The following is an 18,907-nucleotide window of genomic DNA, read 5'->3' as shown; positions in this document are numbered from 1 at the left end:
TGAGGTGATGTTACCGTTCATTCCCCACACAGTTCAGAGGACCAGCTCTACACTGGTGCTGGGGACACAAGCAGCAACTGAGCAGCCCCAGGGCTGACCCTGGTGGTGACTCATGGGGGTCACAGCGGAGTGCCTGGTGTTTTGAGGCCAGGTAGGAAGGGAAGGAGGAGGTGGTCAGGAAGGGGTATCTGAGACTAGATTTGTGAGAAGGAATCAGACTGATTGGTGGGGGAGGGGAGAACACACACACACACACACACACACACACACACACTCACACACACACACACACGGGGGGAGGGAGAATGACAGACAGAGAGAGAGAAAGGACAGAGAGAAAGACAGAAGGACAAAGGGAGGAAGGAGAAGGCACATGCCCACAGCAGAGCAAGTGCATGAGTGCTGACCTTGAAGCAAGGGCACAGGTGTGTCTGATGGGAAAGCCCAGGCAGGGGGACACAGAAAGCAAGGCAGGTGTGCACAGAGATGGAAGCAGAGTCAGCAGGGCCCTCTGTGACAGGCCTGGATGCTCCAAGGAGAGCCACAGAGCGGTGTCCTGTTGGAGAAGATCGGCTCTGCATGCACCCAGAAGCAGGAGCCGGGGCTTCGCTGCCTGCCCCAACGCCACCCAGCCCGCGTCCTCCAGTTAGAACCTGAACTGATGCCACTGAACAGCGGTGAGCCCAGGCCAACTGCAGAGAAGCCCCCACCGCAGCTCTCCTGGAGCAGTCTCTGGGGCCTCAGGGAGCAGCTGGGACCGCGCCTTACCCGGCAGAAGGCCTGCGTCTCCTGTCCTCACTGGGCTCTTCCAGGCAGGGTCCTCAGTTCGGCTCCGAAGCCCCAAGAGCGGCCGAGCGCACGGCCCAAGCAGGGCGGTGTAGGCAGCTGAGGAGGCCAATGTCACACTGGGGGCTGGCTGTCACCTCCACCAGTATGGGCCTCTCCTCACAGCACCAATATACTGGAAGGGCCAGCAGCCCCGAGTCCCCTCCAGTGGCTTTGCCTCTGAAGCAGGCCATGACTGAGGTCCTGGCACCCGCCTGGAGCCCGCTCCGAGCGCCTCCCGTGTGCCAGGCCGGACGTAAGCGAAGGACCCATGGACCATCTGCACCAGGCAGTCCCGGCCACTGCCCTCAGGAAGCTGCCGACAGGGCTGAAGCTTCTCTGCGAAAGAAATGTGCCTCCCTAGAAACCCTTCTGGCGTCCGTGCTCTCACAGTGACATCCGAGCTGGCATGGGCAAACCTGAGTCAGATTTGGGCTGTGCACACGGGAACAGGCACAGCCCTTCCCTGAGCTTCAAGCGAGGGGCACACGTGTGCGGTGCTGGCGTGGTCTTTACAAACTCACCCTGAGTGACGGGAGCCACACAGGGTAAACAAGCAGGCTTCAAGAATCCCGGCTTGGGGGAGTAACTGCCTGTGTCCCTTAGATCTTCGTGCTTGAGGAAGGCAGCACTTACCACCTGAGCCCACAAAACAAGCCTGAGGGGGTCAAGGTCCGTGCGGTCGCTCTCTCCTCGAAGGAGAACACAGCAGGGACAGAGGCCAGCGCTGGCCACAGGAGCGCGGACAGACAGGGGCAGCTCTCATACCCGAGCCCCCCTGGGGCCCAGACAGGCCTCGACAAGAGTCAGGATGGCGTCTGGGAGCTAGAAGCTGGGCCGCACGTGCTTCCTCTGGGACTCCCAGTCCGGCCCCGCACCCAACAGGGTCCTCTTGGCTCCCTTCCCGGCAGCCTCGGCCCCGCAGGCTCACCCAAGCTGCCCTGCGGCTGCTTCGTGCCCTCTGCGCTCTTCATCGCTCTTCGTCTGCTCCCGTTCTCCGTGGGTCCTTCCCTGAATCAGAAAAAACAAAATCAGCGAAGCTTTCCGACGCCTGCAGGAAGCCCCTCCACTCACTGCTGGCTCCGATTCACACCGGCTGAGCCCGGTTCCAACCTCGCGGACACTGCATTTTGTTCTTAAGATGCTCTGGACACCTGTTTACTGGCGGGAACATACTTCCTGATGGGAACAGAAGAGCCCAGCCCATGGAGATCTGTGACAGGACAAAGCAAGGAAGCGCTACTTTAAAAGGGGGGCTCCTTATGCTTGAGCATGTGGCCTTCCCAAGACACACGCCCATGGGCGTGACGTCACACTGAGCACCCCCTGCTTCCTCCGAAGGCTTTGAGGTTTAAAAGCAAAGTCAGGGATCTGCAAAGATGCAAAGCACAATAGTGTCAGTAACTGAGCCCCCTTTTCCATTGCAAACCAAGGAAAATGAAAGCCCTTCCTCCTCTTGCTTTTCTAAAATGCTCCGGTGCTCACGGGGATAGATCACGCCTTTGAGGTGCAGTCTTCTATCTCCGTATCATCTACTTTCCAAAATAAGCAGTGCTGCCCACGTTGCAAGTGTAAGCTTGGGAGTTTAAAATCATTAATAATTCTTCAGGAATTCAAGAGCAAACACCCTTCTGTGGCCGAGAATGAGTGTTATCAGAATGATCTTGGACGGGCAAATGCCTGTCTTGGATTCAGGAAAATGCCTAATGGAATCACACCGCTTCCAAACAGACAGTGGGCCACTAAGACATACTTAGCCACCATCCTTGTCCACGGTTCTAGTCTCTCATCACTCTGGGCTCTACGACAATCTAGTGCCGTGTTCCATCTTACAACATCTGGGCTTTGAGGGATGGAGGAGGAAAGAAAGAAATTTGTCCACACATTTGATCTGCTTGAAAGATGCTGGTACATGGCAGAATGCGAAATGCAGATTTTCCAACGTTCCCTTCACAGAGCAAGGTTACACTCATTGCCATGTGCTCTCTGTTTAGTTCTGGCTTCGTTAGAGCTTGTCTAGCTCAGTGAAGACCATGAAGATTCTAATTACGAAGGCCTCCTCTCATACCACAGCGCGGAGACTCTGCGTGCGAATCAACAGCCCACTGCCTGGAGAAGCCCACAGCCACAGTGGTGAGGGAGGTGCCTCGCGGGTTCAGAGCTTCGCTCAACAAGGACAACAAGCAAAGAAAACAAGACATGTTCCCAGAATGACACATTCACCACCGTACCTTCTTGCCTCCTTCACGACCAGACTGTCTGGGTCCATCATCTGGAGAAGTCCGTCCATGACTGCTCACGTCCTCCGGGGAATTTCCTTGGGGTGCTGCCCTCCCCAAGCAAGAGAGTGACATGAGCCAATGGAGGTGGCTCGAGGGCGCAGACAAGCAAAAGATTAACAGTACAGCAAGGATCACCACGACCCAATTCCATCCTCATGACCTTCACTGTGACACCTGCTACCGTGCCCTCCAGAGAAAAGGGAAACCTCTGCCAGGGTTTGGGAGACATGAAGCGATGGTTCTATTCAAGCATTTCTCCCATCCAGGTACTGAGCACGCCCTACCCTGCTTAGCTTCCAAGATCATAGGAGATCCGGAGTGCCAAGGGTGGTAGAGCCACAGACTGAGCTGGAATTCTTTTCTTCCAATTATTTGGACATTAAATGGAGTCAGGTTTGCATGGTTATTCCCAGGCCCTTCTCTTTGCTACCTGGAATTGTTACAAGAAAGCCCATAATCACACTGGTTAATTCAGCCCCCCTCCTACCAAATCGGACCCAACTGGGAAGGATGACTTTCTTGTCCCACTATGTACTTCCCTACACCTCAAAATCTGTATGTGGAGATATGTGTGTGCTGGGGGGGTGGGGGGCACGTTCATATCCTTTAAGAAAAAACTACTCAGGTTTCCATTTGAGCTGAAAATGCAAATGAAACACATTTTTCAAATAAAACTACATTATTTAATCCTTTCCTATATAGGTAAATTTTAAGGTTTATTTACAGGGTGTCTGTAAATAACCACCAGGGTGGCTCAGCCAGTTAAGCATCCAACTTTGGCTCAGGTCATGACCTCACAGTTCGTGGGTTCAAGTCCTGCATCAGGCTCTGTGCTGACAGCTCTCAGAGCCTGGAAGCCTGCTTTGGAGTCTGTGTCTCCCTCTCCCCTGCTCGTGCTCTGTCTCTCTCTCTCTCTCTCAAAAATTTTTTTAAAAAAATTAAAAAATAAAAATAAAATTTATTTACAGACTTTATAAATTAGCCAAGTTTGGTTTGGCAAAATGAATCCTCAGCATTGAAAAACACCAGCATACTTCAATGCTCCCTTGGGAGTTTCTACATAATGCAGTAATCATTGCTCATGTACTTCTCTTCACAAAAACGTAATAAGCTCATGAATGAGTTCAGAAACTCGGTCAGCCTTATTCAGTACTATATCCTTATCACCACAACCAATGGCCCAGCACTAGGAGTAATCGACTGAATGAATGAATGAGTGAATGAATCAGAGAATGAAGTAGACAATTCAGTATATTCTACGCTTCCTGATGTGTGAAACTGCTTTTCTGTGTTACAGACTAAAGCGTGCCAGTAACTATCAAATGTTTACTTGCATTTTATTCCTAACCAATAACAGTTCAATAATTTTTAAAAATGAATGCTCTAATTTGGAAGCACGAGGGTAAGAATCTGAGAAGCAACCACACGGGTAGGTCAAAGTAAGTTACCATCCACCAGTTACTACCATACAGGACGCACTAGATGACAATGGCCACTAGAGAGAGCCACACAACCTTTCAAAGAGCAGCATTAGGAAAACCCCATCGAGTACAATGGTGCTGCTTACTTCCCACCACAGCTCATGCCGTCAAATTGCTGTAACTACTGCACTATACAATGTCCAACTCACCAAAACAAGCTTAGAACTACAAGCATCAGATTTTTAGGAAAAGGACCCTGCCCCATCCCGAGCTCAGAGAGTTCCCATCTTTTTATGTACATACACTGTAGCTTTAAAAATTAAATGTAAATACAATTCTTTTCCCTATGGATAACAATTGAATCTATTAAAAATTCACCTGGGAAGAAAGCAACACTACAACCTAAACAATGAAAACAATAGGTTTTAAAGCTGTGTGCAATGATTTCCTGCCTCCAGCCACATTTTTGTAAAAGAACAGTCAACTGCTGCTGGAGGATTCAATTTCACCTCCTCCAGTAAAGAAACTTAAGGCGTGTGCAGCTAACTGAGAAGTCACACCAGACAGAATTATGATCCTATTGGTCAAGTTTCAAAGGCTGCATATGTAACTGAGTGTAGGAAGAAAAAAAAATTCCCACAAACTCCTTCTCTCAAAAGTTCTGAAAACCCTGTAAATATTTTCAGGGCCATTATAAGCCACAGATGTTATCAGCAGGCAAGATCGTGCAAACTTTAAAAGACCTCGTCCATAAATGACGCTGCTTCAAAAATAGATTCTGAAACCCTGGAAAGGAGCGCAAGTTAATTTCCCTTTGGAACGTTGTAAAATGTCCATGCCTAACTTAGAATGTAAAAAGCAATCGGCTCCCCCCAGGCTTCTTGCTTACAATTCTATTGCTACAGCACATGAAACCCTAGGAGCCCTCCACAATAACAGCCAGAAATAAAGGAACAAAAGATAGAACTTGAAAAGCAGAACAATTCAAGAAAGCAAGTCTAAGAATAACGGGCTGGTTAAAAACTAAAATTAAATTAAATGGCTATGTGACATTTCCAGGCAAAAGAAGATTCCAGAACCTGCACTGTGGGGGTGACCTGTGGGAAAACCTAATGGACGACCACAGCTTTCCATGAAGGCAGACAGACTGTAAACTGAGAAAATGCAGAGCATCTGGGCTAATCTGTGATTGCATTTGCAGCCCCCCACTCACCAACCTGGAAAAAACCTGAAATGTCAAGGCTGACAAAATTGTTACAAGATGAAGCTGGCTGGCTGAAAACCTTCCTGACTGAATTAAAATCCTGACTGCTGGCTCTGGGGGGGGGGGGGGGGGGGGGGGGGGGGGGGGGGACGGGGGGGTGGAGAGACAGAAGTTGTGGGTGAAACTGGGAATGAGCCATGATTTACACAGGGAGTGAAAAAAATTGTAATTTAGAATTTTTTTTAATTATACAGTTTCAGTAATCTAATTATATCCTAATCATAATGATGACCCTTCTTCCTTCAAAGGACTCAAAGCATGCTTCTGGAACATTCTCTGAGAAAGTTCCCTCATTTGCTGTTTTAAAGAGGGAGTTGGCAAATCTCACAGTGAGTTAAAGTGACAGGTCTGGCATCTGACTTCCAGCTCAGTTTCCTATGGCTAGACCACACCAACTCTCAGCTCTTGAAATAACCCCCAGTGGAATTCTCCTCTGAGGAAGGCAGTCTCCCCAATTATGCGAAAACGTCCTCCCCATGAGTACCCCCCTCTAGCCTGTGCGACTTCCACATTATTTCCATATTCTGATATGCAACGCCACCCCTCTTTTTTTTTTTTTTTCCCCCATTTTCAGCCAAGGAGCTGCAACGTCCAAGACACAAAGGCCAAGTCCACGTGGGAGCTGCAGGCTCATTTGTGAAGCTCCTTGAAAAACCCAAGCAGCTGGTCAGCTTAGTGCGTGGGGATGCAGGCAAGCTCCCCCTTCATTTCTAACTGTGGATGCCACAGGGCAAGTCACTTAATCGCCTCATTAGGATCACAGTCACAGCCTTGCCATGGCCTCCTTCCCAGGTGCCTGGTCACCCCATTAATATCTGTAAAGATCCATTAAGACTTCTAGCTGAAAGGCACCATAAAAGCAAAACTTATCACTGTTATCATCAATAAACTCCAAGACGCTCTTCCCTGTCACGACCTAAGGTAAATCAGTTACCCATGTGGAGAGAAAGCCCACTGATGCCTAATGAGCTACCTACAGCTTGAGAAATGGCATTTGATATTGACAGGAGCTTTCCTCCCGGGGGGCAGGGGAGGGAAAGCCAGTGCTTTCACTTTTGGCGGGTGAAACTTAAACTGTTAGAGACTCCAGAGCCTCCCACTCACACACAGCACCCGCAGCCTGAAAGGGTGTGCGGGTATCCAGCCCTGCCCCCCAGGCCCTCACCCTGAGCTGAGAACCAAGAGCCACGTGCAATCCATCCCCGATGTGGGAGGAAGATGGAAGAGGAAGGCGCACTGTCAAAAAGCAATTTGGAGAACCAGACACAAGTATGTCTGTCTTCCCACCCCATCTCCCCTTGGCACCCTCTGCCTGTCCTCATTGCTCAAAAACACCCTCCATCGGGGCACCTGGGTGGCTTAGTCGGTTAAGCGTCCGACTTTCGCTTAGGTCATGATCTCGCGGTTCGTGGGTTCGAGCCCCGCGTCGAGCTCTGTGCTGACTGCCAGCTCAGAGCCTGGAGCCTGTTTCGGAGTCAGTGACTCCCTCTCTCTCTGACCCTCCCCTGCTCACGCTGTCTTTCTCTCTCCCCCTCTCTCTCTCTCTCTGCTAGAAATAAATAAAACATTAAAAAAATATTAAAAAAAAAAAAAACCCACCGGCAAACTCACGGTGGTGCTATAACAACCCCAAACTGAAGACAGTGTCCGTCTGTAACAGGGACTGACCAAATAAACATCTCCATACAGCAGCTCACTATGCTGCCAATCAAAAGGACAGGGACAAAGTGCTCATTTGCAGAACGCTGTCTAGGCAATGCTACTACTTACATATGCATGCCATCTCCCCCAAGGGGAGGAAGGGGCGCACGGAAGCCTTGTTCTTCGAGGTAAACCCTTGCGTGACTTTCCAATTTTTAAACCAGGTGCACACACTAAACCTCTTCAGGGTTTCAGTGACCCCTTCCAGTTAGAAACAGGGAGCCCCCGTCCCAGGGAGCTTCTGATTTAGTTAAATTGGGGGAGATCTTGAGCAAAGTTCAGAAGATGTAGTTCATTCGGGAAAGGAAGGTGGACCAAGGCCAAGAAGCTACGACCCTGGAGGCGCCCGGGTGGCTCAGTAGGTTGAACATCTGACTCTTGATTTCAGCTCAGGTCCTGATCCCACCATTTGTGAGAGCAAGCCCCACGCTGGGCTCTGAGCTGATGGCGCAGACCTGCTTAGGATTCTCTCCCTCCCTCTCTCTCTCAAAATGAACAAACATTAAAAAAAATAAATAAGAAGCCACCACCTTGGTCTCACCCCCTCCTCTGTTCTTGCAACAATAACCGTAACACCTGCACAAGCCTGACTCCAACTGTATGCATTAACCTGCGCTTCAAAGGGCACTTTGGTCACTGTGACTCACGGTCTGGAAGTCTTGACTGTTGCAGCTGAACCTTCAGCCAGATGCTGCTTCGCTGGCCCCAGGCTCCCGGGGGCTCCACCTCCCACAGGCGACCCCGCTCCTCCGGATGGGCCAACAGGAACTTTCTGCACACTTAAGATACCAGCGCACGACTGTGAGCCAGGAAGGCCCGCCCCCTTCTGCGCCTCAGGGCAGGGCACTTCCGGTTCCTGTCAAGGCCCCGCCCCACCGCGGCTCTGGCTCTGATCCCACTCCAGGCGCACCGCTGTTTGACCTCCTCGCCTGCCGCCACCCTCGGTGCGCCCGCTTTCGTCCAACCCATCTTAGCCGGGGCCACCATGACAAAACCCCGCACGCGAGGGCTCCAACAACAGACTTTCCGTGTCTCACGTGCTGGGGGCGGGCAGTCCCACGGTCAGGTGTGGGCGGAGGCTTGCACATGGCGGTCTTTCCTCTGCACCCATCCGTGTCCCAGGCTCCTCCTCTTAACAGGGCCCCACTGATAGGACCTCATTAAATTTTAATTGCTTTTTTGAAGGCACCCCCTCCACATATAGTCACATGGAGGGGAAGCTTTCAACGTAAGACTTCGGGGGACCCAATTCGACCCTTAACATCCCCCCACACTGCCCTCTCCTGGGGCACTGTCCCTCCTCACCCTGGGCCTTCCCAGCCCTCCTCTCCCACAGAACCTTCCAGCTCAGCCTCTGCAGTTGCCTTGATTCCAGAGTCACCTCAAGGCTTATAGACTTCTATGTACACGTTCACAAGGTGAGAGTTTTCACGGAGCAGTGTCCCAAATCCAGCCAAATGGACAGCTGCTCCAGGTCCGTGGGGACCCCATCGGGCCCTCCGCTAATATTTCCCAGCCCAGATGGAAAACTCCAGAGGGTGACACCAAGTATTTGGAAAGTATAAGCCAAGCTAGCAGAGTGCTAGATAGAATGTTCTGCTCTCCTATCTTGATAAATATAACTTCATAACAACAGGGAAAGCCAGTTTCAAATTTAGAATTCTTGGACTCCTTGGAGTTTTGCACCAGAATGTGGCAATACCGAGGGAGCTGGCCCCCGGCAGCCAGCCCACCAATTTCTCCTACCCTAGCCCCACACACATACACTGCAAGGGGCCTGTGCATGCAAATGTGAATACCACGCCCACACTCCATCCACATCCCACCAACGCTTGTCCCCCAAAGATATGCAGACTGGTGGTGGTCAACCCTTATGTACACAGATCCAGGGATGGAGTCCGTGCAGGCTCTCACACCCCTGGCAGGAATCCAGGGGTCCTGGTACCCTGAGCCAATTTAGAAGGAGTGGTCTGGATCCAGGAAGCACTGTACTCTTGGGCCCACAGATTCCTCACACCATGGAGAGAAATGCTGCTGCAAGAGGGCTATAAAGCATGGGCTCCTGGGCAGGAGTCCTTCCTGTACTCAAAGGGCAGAACTATACTCAATAAAAGCCGGTCTTGGGGCACCTGGGTGGCTGGCGATTAAGTGTCAGACCTCAGCTGAGGTCATGATCTCGGGGTTCGTGAGTTCAAACCTCACGTCGGGCTCTGTGCTGACAGCTCAGAGCCTGGAGCCTGCTTTGGATTTCGTGTCTCCCTGACACTCTCTCTCTGCCCCTCCCCTGCTCGCTCTCTGTCTCTCCCTCAAAAATAAATAAACTAGAAAAGGAAAGGAAAGGAAGAGAAGAGAAGAGAAGAGAAGAGAAGAGAAGAGAAGAGAAGAGAAGAGAAGAGAAGAGAAGAGAAAAGGGCGAGCGGGAAACCACAAGACCCTGCAAGGCTATCTGCAGTGCTGGCTCTGGGGTGCCCTTCCCCCTCCGTGGAGCCTGATAGTCCCCTAGGGAAACCTGAGGTGGCCACACAGAGAGGCCAATGCACTCAAACAAAGGTCTCAGAGCTGAAACAAAAATAAGGAGAGAGACAGAGAGGACAAGCATGTGGACAGAAAGCCAGCTGCCTAGGTTCTGGAACTTTGCAACACCACAAAGTGAGCAACACAGTACAGGAATCCTGGAATGCTCTTTGCAGACATTCAAGGATCTTCAGAGTTTAATTATAGACCATGAGTTTGGAAATACAAAGAAATGACTAAACCTACTTGAAAATATGTTTTCACCTGCTTTTCTTAGGACTTCAGAGCAACAGAAGTTTCCTTACCTTTCCTACATTTTCTCTCTTATCTCTTGTTCTCCCCAAACCATAACAGCACTGGAAACTCAGTACTAAGTGTCCAAAAACATCTGTTTGACAAGAGTGAAACAGGGGTGCCTGCGTGGCTCAGTCGATTAAGCATCCGACTTCGGCTCAGGTCATGATCTCACGGTTTATGGGCTAGAGCCCCGTGTCCGGCTCTGTGCTGACAGCTAGCTCAGAGCCTGGAGCCTGTTACAGATTCTGTAACTCCCTCTCTCTCTGACCCTTCCCTGCTCATGGTACCTCTCTCTCTCTTTCTCAAAAATAAATAAAACATTTTTTAAAAAATTTTTTTAAAAGAAGTGAAACAGGGGCGCCTGGGTGGCTCAGTCAGTTGAGAGCCCGACTTCGGCTCAGGTCATGATCTCACGGTTCATGGGTTCGAACCCCGCGTCGGGCTCTGTGCTGACAGCTCAGAGCCTGGAGCCTGTTTTGGATTCTGTCTCCCTCTCTCTCTGACCCTCCCCTGCTCACGCTGTCTCTCTCTCTCTCTCTCTCTCACTTTCTCTCTCTCTCTCTCTCACACACACACACACAAATAAATAAAACATTTAAAAAATTAAAAAAAAAAAAAAAAGAAGTGAAACAGAACCCAGTGTGGAATGGGTGTACTTCATGGTGGGGGTGGCGGGGAACCTGGGGGCATGCTCACCAGAATCTACCCCTCTTACTGACTTGGAATGTGATGTTTAACACCAGAGCTTGTTTTATTTCCTCTGAAAAAAATACATATATAAGGATTTCTCTTCCAGAATGGGGAAAGGGTTTGTGATCGCTCATTTTAAGTGTCAACTTGACTGAGCCAGGGGTGCCCAGATATTTGGTCAAACATTAATCTGGGTGTGTGTCTGTGAAAGTGTTTGGGATGAGATTAACATGTGAATCAGTAGACGAATAAAGCAGATTGCCTTCCCTCATGTGGGTGGGCCTCATCCAATCAGTTGAAGGCTTGACTCTAGAGGAAAAAGGCTGACCCTCCCACATATAACAGGGAACTCCTCCTGCCTGTCTGTTGAGCTGCCTTTGGGTTTGACCCAAAAACATCTTGTTGGCTTTTCTTGGGTCTGGAGCCTAGTGGAGTTTGGACCGTTAGGCTACCATCAGCTCTCTTGCGTCTCCAGCTTGCTAACTGCAGATCTTGGGAGTCTCAGTCTCCACACCATGTGAGCCAATTCCTTATAATAAATCTCTCTCTCCCTCTCTCCATACACACACACACACACACACACACACACACACACACACACACACACACCATTGGCTCTGTTTTTCCGGAGAACCCTGACCAATACAGGGACTCAGTGGGATCAGAACAGAAGAGGGGGACTGTCTTCTGAAGCAGGAGCCACAGAGGTACTTGGGGGCTCAGTGCAGTCAGAGCTTGCCTTTGCACTTCAGGTGCCTTCCCAGCCCAGGCTCCTGGGCTCCAGGAGCTGAAAGGACAAAGTCACGGGCTCGAAGCATCCAGTGAAACCGCAAAGGCACTCAGCGCCCAGCAGGTGCACGCCTCTGGATTCTGCTTCTCCCTGATGCTGTGTTTTTTACTGTTTCCAAATCCAGTTCTCGGGCTGGGAAAGGCTCGCCCCTCATGCTACAGCATAAAGTCTCACCTGTGCCGAAGCAACGAGAGATTTCTCAGGAGGTAGAGAAAACCCACAGGCCGAGAGTGCCAAGGGACCTCCCTCCCCAGAATCACCTAGAACGCACGTGTTATCCATCACCAGTCCCCGAACACTTCTACCTGACACAAAGCGGGTTTACCTTGGAACATGGCAGGAGAAATCGGCCAACTGACGCCCAGAGCCTCATCCTCCCGGAACGCCTCACAGAAGTCCTGCAGCATGGCCGTGCCCAGGCCTTGGCGACGGTAAGTCCTCCTGACAAACACGGTGTCAAAGACAGGGAGCAGGTAGCACGCCCCCGTGCCGTCACCACACAGGCTGCCTGCGGGGAGAGGAAGAGCCGTGCGCTGTCCCAGGCTTGCACCGAGACAAGGGACGCTGTGGGACTCCTGCACAGCCGGGTCATTGGTACCACCTGGAAGAAGGACTCATGTCACCAAGAAAAAAATAGCAGATCATCCCAAATGAGCAGTTCTCCAGCCAACGGAGCAGCCCACGTGTCACTGATCACTGGGAGTGCAGCCACCAGACTACTGTACCCAGATGAAAAGCAAACCCAGGTGAATGCGTGATTCATGTCCCCAGGACCCTCAGATGCAGCCAGCACTGTGCAGAGTTCACAGGGACACTGGAAGCCAATGAGGGGCATCCAGAGATCAAGGTTTTCCGTGAACACAGAAATGTGTGCACAGAAATGTGTGCACAGAAATGGGAATGCAGGCTGGGAGACCCACCCGACACAGCTCTAGGGCATGGACTTGTTTCGGTAACTCTAACAAGCAGTCATCGTGTCCAATTAAGACAAAGTGCATTTACCCCAAATAGACTGAGTCCCGTCTCCCCTACAACACCAGTGACCTTTCTGTAGCAGAGCAAGAGGGGCCACGGTCGGTGCCCTTCCCACTTTTCCATCCTGAACTGAACTTCACTGAAACCAGCGCCAAAGCCAGCACAGTTGCTGTTTCTGCAAAAGGAGCTTGGCCTTGGCCTTGCGCGTTCACCTGTGTTGTCACCCTAACCGGAAAATCAACGCGACATGGAGCCTAGTACATCACCTTTCTCACTTCCAGACATACAGGTGCCTGCACCCTAGATGCATGAGACTCCAGGAGAAGAAGTGTGGAGCCTATTCAGCCCCTACTGGAAGAAGAGTATCTGTCCCCACCAAGATTCAGAAGGTGCATAATTTCCTAAACAAAAACCCGACTCTGATTCTAATCAGCCAGACTGGGTTGCAGGGATACATCCTACTGTAGTAGAGTGTTAGCAACAAAATGGGCACAATTATTCCCCTTCCTATATGCACATCCCTCTACATGTGATTCTGAAGCACCTCCCATCCAAAATGAGGTCTGGCCTCAGGGGGTCCAGTGCCCCTCTATTCTTTCTCGGATCCCTGCCACTCACTCTAAGAACAAATTTGTACAAGCCTGGCACCATAACAGAAACATGTCCTGGGCAACCTCGTGGTCCCAGCAAACATCTACCCAGCCCCACAGAGCAGAGCCACCTACCTGATGGGCAGGTAACTGCATGCCCATCCCACCCAGCTGAGCCTCAGAGAAACTGTCATCCAAAAGAATGGTGAGCTGAACAGTTGATTTGGTGCCCAAAATGAATGAATAAATAAATAACCTGTGACCAGTTATCAACACTACCCAATTCACTTGATACGATAAGTGTAAAGTATTTGAATTTCACCTTCAATGTTCCTGAAATGATAGTACAAACTTGGGTTGGAATTCTGCAATTTCCAACTTTTATACTGATGAGAACGACATTCCTCAAATGGTAGTTTTCTGAAGCTGAGAAACATTAAAATTACATAAACATACAATGCCATTCATGATAGCCTTAAAAAAAAGAGTCCAATATTTAGGAATATATTTAACAAAAGAAGCATAAGCCTTGAATACTGAAAAACTACAACACGTTGTTAAGGGAAATTAAAGAAAAGCTAAATACATGGAGAAATCCCACGTTCATGGATTGGATGACTCAATACTGTTAAAATGCAGTTCTTCCCAAACTACTCTATAAGTTCAACACCAGTCCTATCAAAATCCCAGCAGGAATTTTTGTGGACATTGGCAAGCTGACACTAAATTTGACGTGAAATGCAAAATCTCTACAATAAGAAATCCAGTTTTGAAAACGAAGAACAAAGCTGGAAGTTTTACACTACCCAATTTCAAGGTTTCTTAAAAAAATCAAGGCAGTCAAGTCAGTGGGATACCAGTGCAAGGACAGGCATGTATATATCAATGGAACAGAAATGAGTCAAGAAATAAATTCTTATACTTTTAATTTCAAAGATGTTACCCTTTTCCAATGAGGAAAAGACAGTCTTTTCAACAAATGGTGGTGGTATGATTGTATATCAATAAGCCAAGATCAAAAAAACAAAACAAAAGGAAGAAGATGAAGCTGGAACAGAACAGAGAGAGCAGAATTATACCCACACAAATATAGTCAACTGACCTTTGACAAATGAGCAAAGTAAAGTCAGTGGAGAAAGGACAGTCTCAATACGTGACACTGGACAACTGGATATCCACATGGGAAAAAAAAAAAAAAACCAGAATCTAGACACACACCTTAAACACTTCAAAAATTTTAACGTAAAATGAATCACAGCATAAATATAAAAGGCAAATTATAAAACTCCAAGAAAATAACACAACAGAATATCCAGATGACCTTGGGTTTTATAATAAATTTTGTACATAAAACACAAAAGGCATGACCCGTGGGAGAAAAAAATGGCAAGCTTTATTGCATTAAAATTAAATTTTGCTGGGGCGTCAGGGTGGCTCAGTGGGTTAAGCATCTGACTCTTGATTTCAGTTCAGGTCATGACCTCATGGTTTGTGAGTTTGAGCCCTGCATTGGGCTCTCTGGTGTTAGCACAGAGCCTGCTTCCATCTTCTGTCTCCCACTCTGCCCCTCTCCCACTCGCATTCTCTCTCCCTCTCTCAAAAATAAACAGCTTACGTATTTAAAAAAAAAATTAAAATTTTTTGCTCAAATTTTTGAAGCGTGAAAGACCATGTCAAAAGAATGAAAGACAAGGCACAAACTGGGAAAAAATACTTGCAAAAGGCACATTTGTCTCATAAAAGACTTTATTCAAAATATATGAAGAACTTTTAAAACTCAACAATAAGAAAATAAAGAACTTGGTTTAAAAGTGGGTCAGGGCACCTGGGTGGCCCACTCGGTTAAGCATCTGACTTCAGCTCAGGTCATGATCTCGTGGTCTGTGGGTTCGAGCCCCACATTGGGCTCTGTGATGACAGCTTGGAGCCTGGAGCCTGCTTCAGATTTCTGTGTCTCCCTCTCTCTCTGCCTCTCCCCTGTTCATGCTCTGTCTCTCACTCTCAAAAATAAAATAAACACTAAAAAAATAAAAAATAAATAAAAGTGGGCCAAAGATCTTAATAGACACCTCATCAACAAAGCTATTACATATGACAGAGCAGAATATCAAAAGATGCTCCACATGATATCTCATCAGGTAAATACAAATTAAAACAATGAGATATCACTGCACACCTAACAGAATGGCCAAAATCCAAAACGCTGTCCACACCAAACGTTGGTGAGGATGTGAACAACAGGAACTTTCATTCATTGTTGGTGGGAATGCAAAATGGTACAGCAACTCCGGATGACAGCTTGGTGGTTTTTACAAAAGCAAACATACTCATACCATATGATCCTTCAGTTGTGCCCCTTGATGTATTATCTGAAGGAGTTGAGAACTTACGCCCACCCAAAAACCTGCACATGAATGTTCATGGCACCTATATTCATAATGCTTGGAAGCAACCGATATCCTTCAATAACCGAATGGATAAATAAACTATGGCACATCCAGATAATGCAATATTATTCCGTGCCGAAAAGAAATAAGCTATCAAGCCACAAAAAGACATGGGGAAGCTAGAAGGCATATTACTTGGAGAAAAGAGCCAATCTGAAACGTCTACATACCATACCATTATGTCAATTATATGACATTCTGGAAAAGGCAAAACTATGAAGGCAGTGAAAAGATCAGTGGTTGTCAAGAGGCTGTGGGGAGGGAGCAATGAACAGGGCATCATGAGGTTTTTTAGGGCAGTGAAGCTATTTTGCATGATGCTACAAGGATGCAGACACACCCTAATGCATTTGTCAAAACCCACAGAATATACAACATAAAGAATGAACACTAATGTAAACCGTGGGCGTTAGTTAATAATAATGTATTCTTATGGACTGATCGGTGTCTCCCCAAAGTTCTTACGTTGCAGCCCAGCCCCCAAGTACCTCAGAATGTGACTGTATCTAAAGACAGGGACTTTACGAGGTAATGAAGTAAAAGTAAGGTCTTTTGAGTGAGCTCTCATCCAATTTGACTGGTATCTTTATGAGAAGAGGAACTGTGGACACACAGAGAGATGGGCACACACACAGGAAAGACATGTGAGGGCACAGCAAGAAAATGGTCACCTACAAGCTAAGGACAGAGGCTTCAGAAGAAACCAAACCTGCCAACACCTTGATCTTGGACTTCCAGCCTCAAAAACTGTGAGAAAATTACTTTCTATTGTTGGAACCAACCAGTCTGTGGTATTTGGTTACGGCAGCCTAGCCGACCACTACTTGCACTAATATTGACTTATGAATTGTAACAAATGCACTATAATATGTTAATAATAGAGGAAAGTGGGGGGGGGTAGAGGTTAGGAGGGATATAGGAGAACTCTGTACTTTCTCCTCAGTTTTTCTATAAACCTGAAACTGCTCTAAAAAACAAAGCCATATTAATGTTTTTAATGTGTTAGATATTTTAAAAAATTAAGTTGGATGCTTACCTCCCATCATATACAAAACTTAATTCAAGGAGCACCTGGGTGGCTCAGTCGGTTAAGCATCCGACTTCAGCTCAGGTCATGATCCCACGGTTTGTGAGTTCAAGTCCCACATCAGACTCTGTACTGACAACCCCGAGCCTGGGACCTTCTTTGGATTCTGTATCTCCCTCTCTCTGTCCCTCTCCCCCTCAAAAATAAATAAAACATTTTTTAAAATTTAAAAATAAATAACAAAAGTTAACTCAAGATGGATCTAGGCATAAATATAAATTAAAACTCTATAACTTTCAGGGGCGCCTGGGTGGCTCAGTTGGTTAAGGGTCCAACTCTTGGTTTCAGCTCAGGTCATGATCTCAGAGTTTGTGAGATCGAGCCCCATGTCAGCATGGAGCCCGCTTGGGAATCTCTCCCTCTTTCTCTGCCCCTTCCCTGCTCTCTCTCTCTCTCTCTCTCTCTGTGTGTGTGTCAAGATAAACAAATAAACTTAAAAAAACCTATAAAGCTTTCAGAAGAAAATAAAGAAGAAAATCTTCACAGAGTTCTTAGAGAGTCAGAGAGTTCTTAAATTCAATACCAGAAGTACAATCAATTGATAAATCTGACTTCATCAAAATTAACATTTGTACTTCAAAGGAGACTGTGGGAAAGTGTTTACGAATCACATTTCTGATAAAAAGACATTTCCAGACTATATAAAGAACTGTTATAATTCAACAAAAAGATAACAAACAACCAATTAGAAGTGGACAGAGGAAAAACTACAGTTTCGGGGATCATTTCTATAGTTTGTTACTAGAGACATTTCTAGGAACATGTAGAGTAGCCTTGATCAGTGACAACCAAGGAAGTCATTTGCTGAGAACACTTGCGTTTGATTTAGGACTTCAGATCAGCAGTCACTTCCTGGAAGAGGCTAAAGGAAACATTGAATTCCTAACGCTGCTTAGCATCTGATGCCTGTATGTTCAGGGATAGGTAACTCTTACCTAAACTGACCTGAATGTTTGTTTCAGTGCCACATGGGATAACAACTCTCAGTGGCTTTCCCCGTCTCCCCCATGTTTTGTTTTTTTTTTCTGGAAACATGTGAGATACAATGTCTGCTGTTCCCAGCTGTCTTTCTTGGGTCCTTTTGTTCATTCTCTCAACGTGCATTAAGTTCTTGTATCAACCACCTTTAAGGTCTTGGACATCAATACTAAAACCTGATCACTGTCAAAAGGAAAAATCAGGTAGTTGCAAGTTTAACCCTAACATGTTTGAAAGTGTGAAAATAGAACTTGCCTTGTAAGTAAATAAATAAATAAGTAAACACGGACAGATTATCTGAACAGACACTTCTTCAAAGAAGACAAAGGGTTAATAATCAGTGGAAAGACACTCAAGATCATTAGCCGTTAGGAAAATGAAAATGAAAACCACAATGAAATGCTACTTTTGACCTACCATACAAATGGCTATAATCAAAAAGACAAGCAGTAATAAGTGTGGACAAGATGTGGAGAAATTGAAACCGTCACATAATGCGGATGGGAATGTATACGGTAAAGCCACTTGGTCAAATGATTTGACAGTTTCTTAAAGTTAAACATACGCTTATCAAATAAACCACCAATTCTATTCCTGGGAATCTAATACATGCTACAACTTGGATGAACCTCAAAAACACTAAGTAAAAGAAGCCAGACACAAAAGACCACATATTGTATCATTCCATCTAGATGAAATGCCCGGGAAACGCAAATTGACAGAGATGGAGAGCGGAGAGGGGGTTGCTGAGACCTTGGGTGGAAACAGAGATTGACGGTAAACAGACAACTTTCTGAAAGAATGGAAATAACAACTCTCTAAATTTTTTTAGAAATCACTTACCATTGGCAGATTTTCTGGGGTATAAACTTACACATCTACGAAATTGATGTTTGAAAGATACAATGAGGGGTGCCTGGGTGGCTCAGTCGGTTAAGTGTCAGACTTTATAGCTCAGATCACAATCTCACAGTTCGTGGGTTCAAGCCCTGCACTGCTCTGTGCTGACAGCTCAGAGCCTGGATCCTGCTTCGGATTCTGTCTCC

At 47.4% G+C, this 18,907-nt stretch overlaps 1 protein-coding gene across 1 annotated transcript in view; it reads right to left on the bottom strand.

The window, feature by feature from the left end:
- Nucleotides 1-296: 296 nt before the first annotated feature.
- The window catches only part of LOC120233700 (protein FAM169B-like), a 91,680-nt gene continuing 73,069 nt past the window's right edge, over nucleotides 297-18,907 (bottom strand). The window contains exons 6-9 of the mRNA XM_039235079.1: nucleotides 12,110-12,292; nucleotides 8,141-8,272; nucleotides 3,057-3,151; nucleotides 297-1,836 (exon numbers count right to left, since the gene is read on the bottom strand). Of these exons, the coding sequence (XP_039091010.1) occupies nucleotides 1,753-1,836; nucleotides 3,057-3,151; nucleotides 8,141-8,272; nucleotides 12,110-12,292 (494 nt within the window). The 3' untranslated portion in view covers nucleotides 297-1,752. The remainder of the gene's footprint in view (nucleotides 1,837-3,056; nucleotides 3,152-8,140; nucleotides 8,273-12,109; nucleotides 12,293-18,907) is intronic.

The sequence above is a fragment of the Hyaena hyaena genome, unplaced genomic scaffold, assembly GCF_003009895.1.
Source record: "Hyaena hyaena isolate Hyena2069 unplaced genomic scaffold, ASM300989v1 scaffold_95, whole genome shotgun sequence".
Classification (NCBI taxonomy): domain Eukaryota; kingdom Metazoa; phylum Chordata; class Mammalia; order Carnivora; family Hyaenidae; genus Hyaena; species Hyaena hyaena.
Note: the sequence above shows the minus strand (reverse complement) of the source record. Positions and strands in the feature narration are given on the sequence as shown.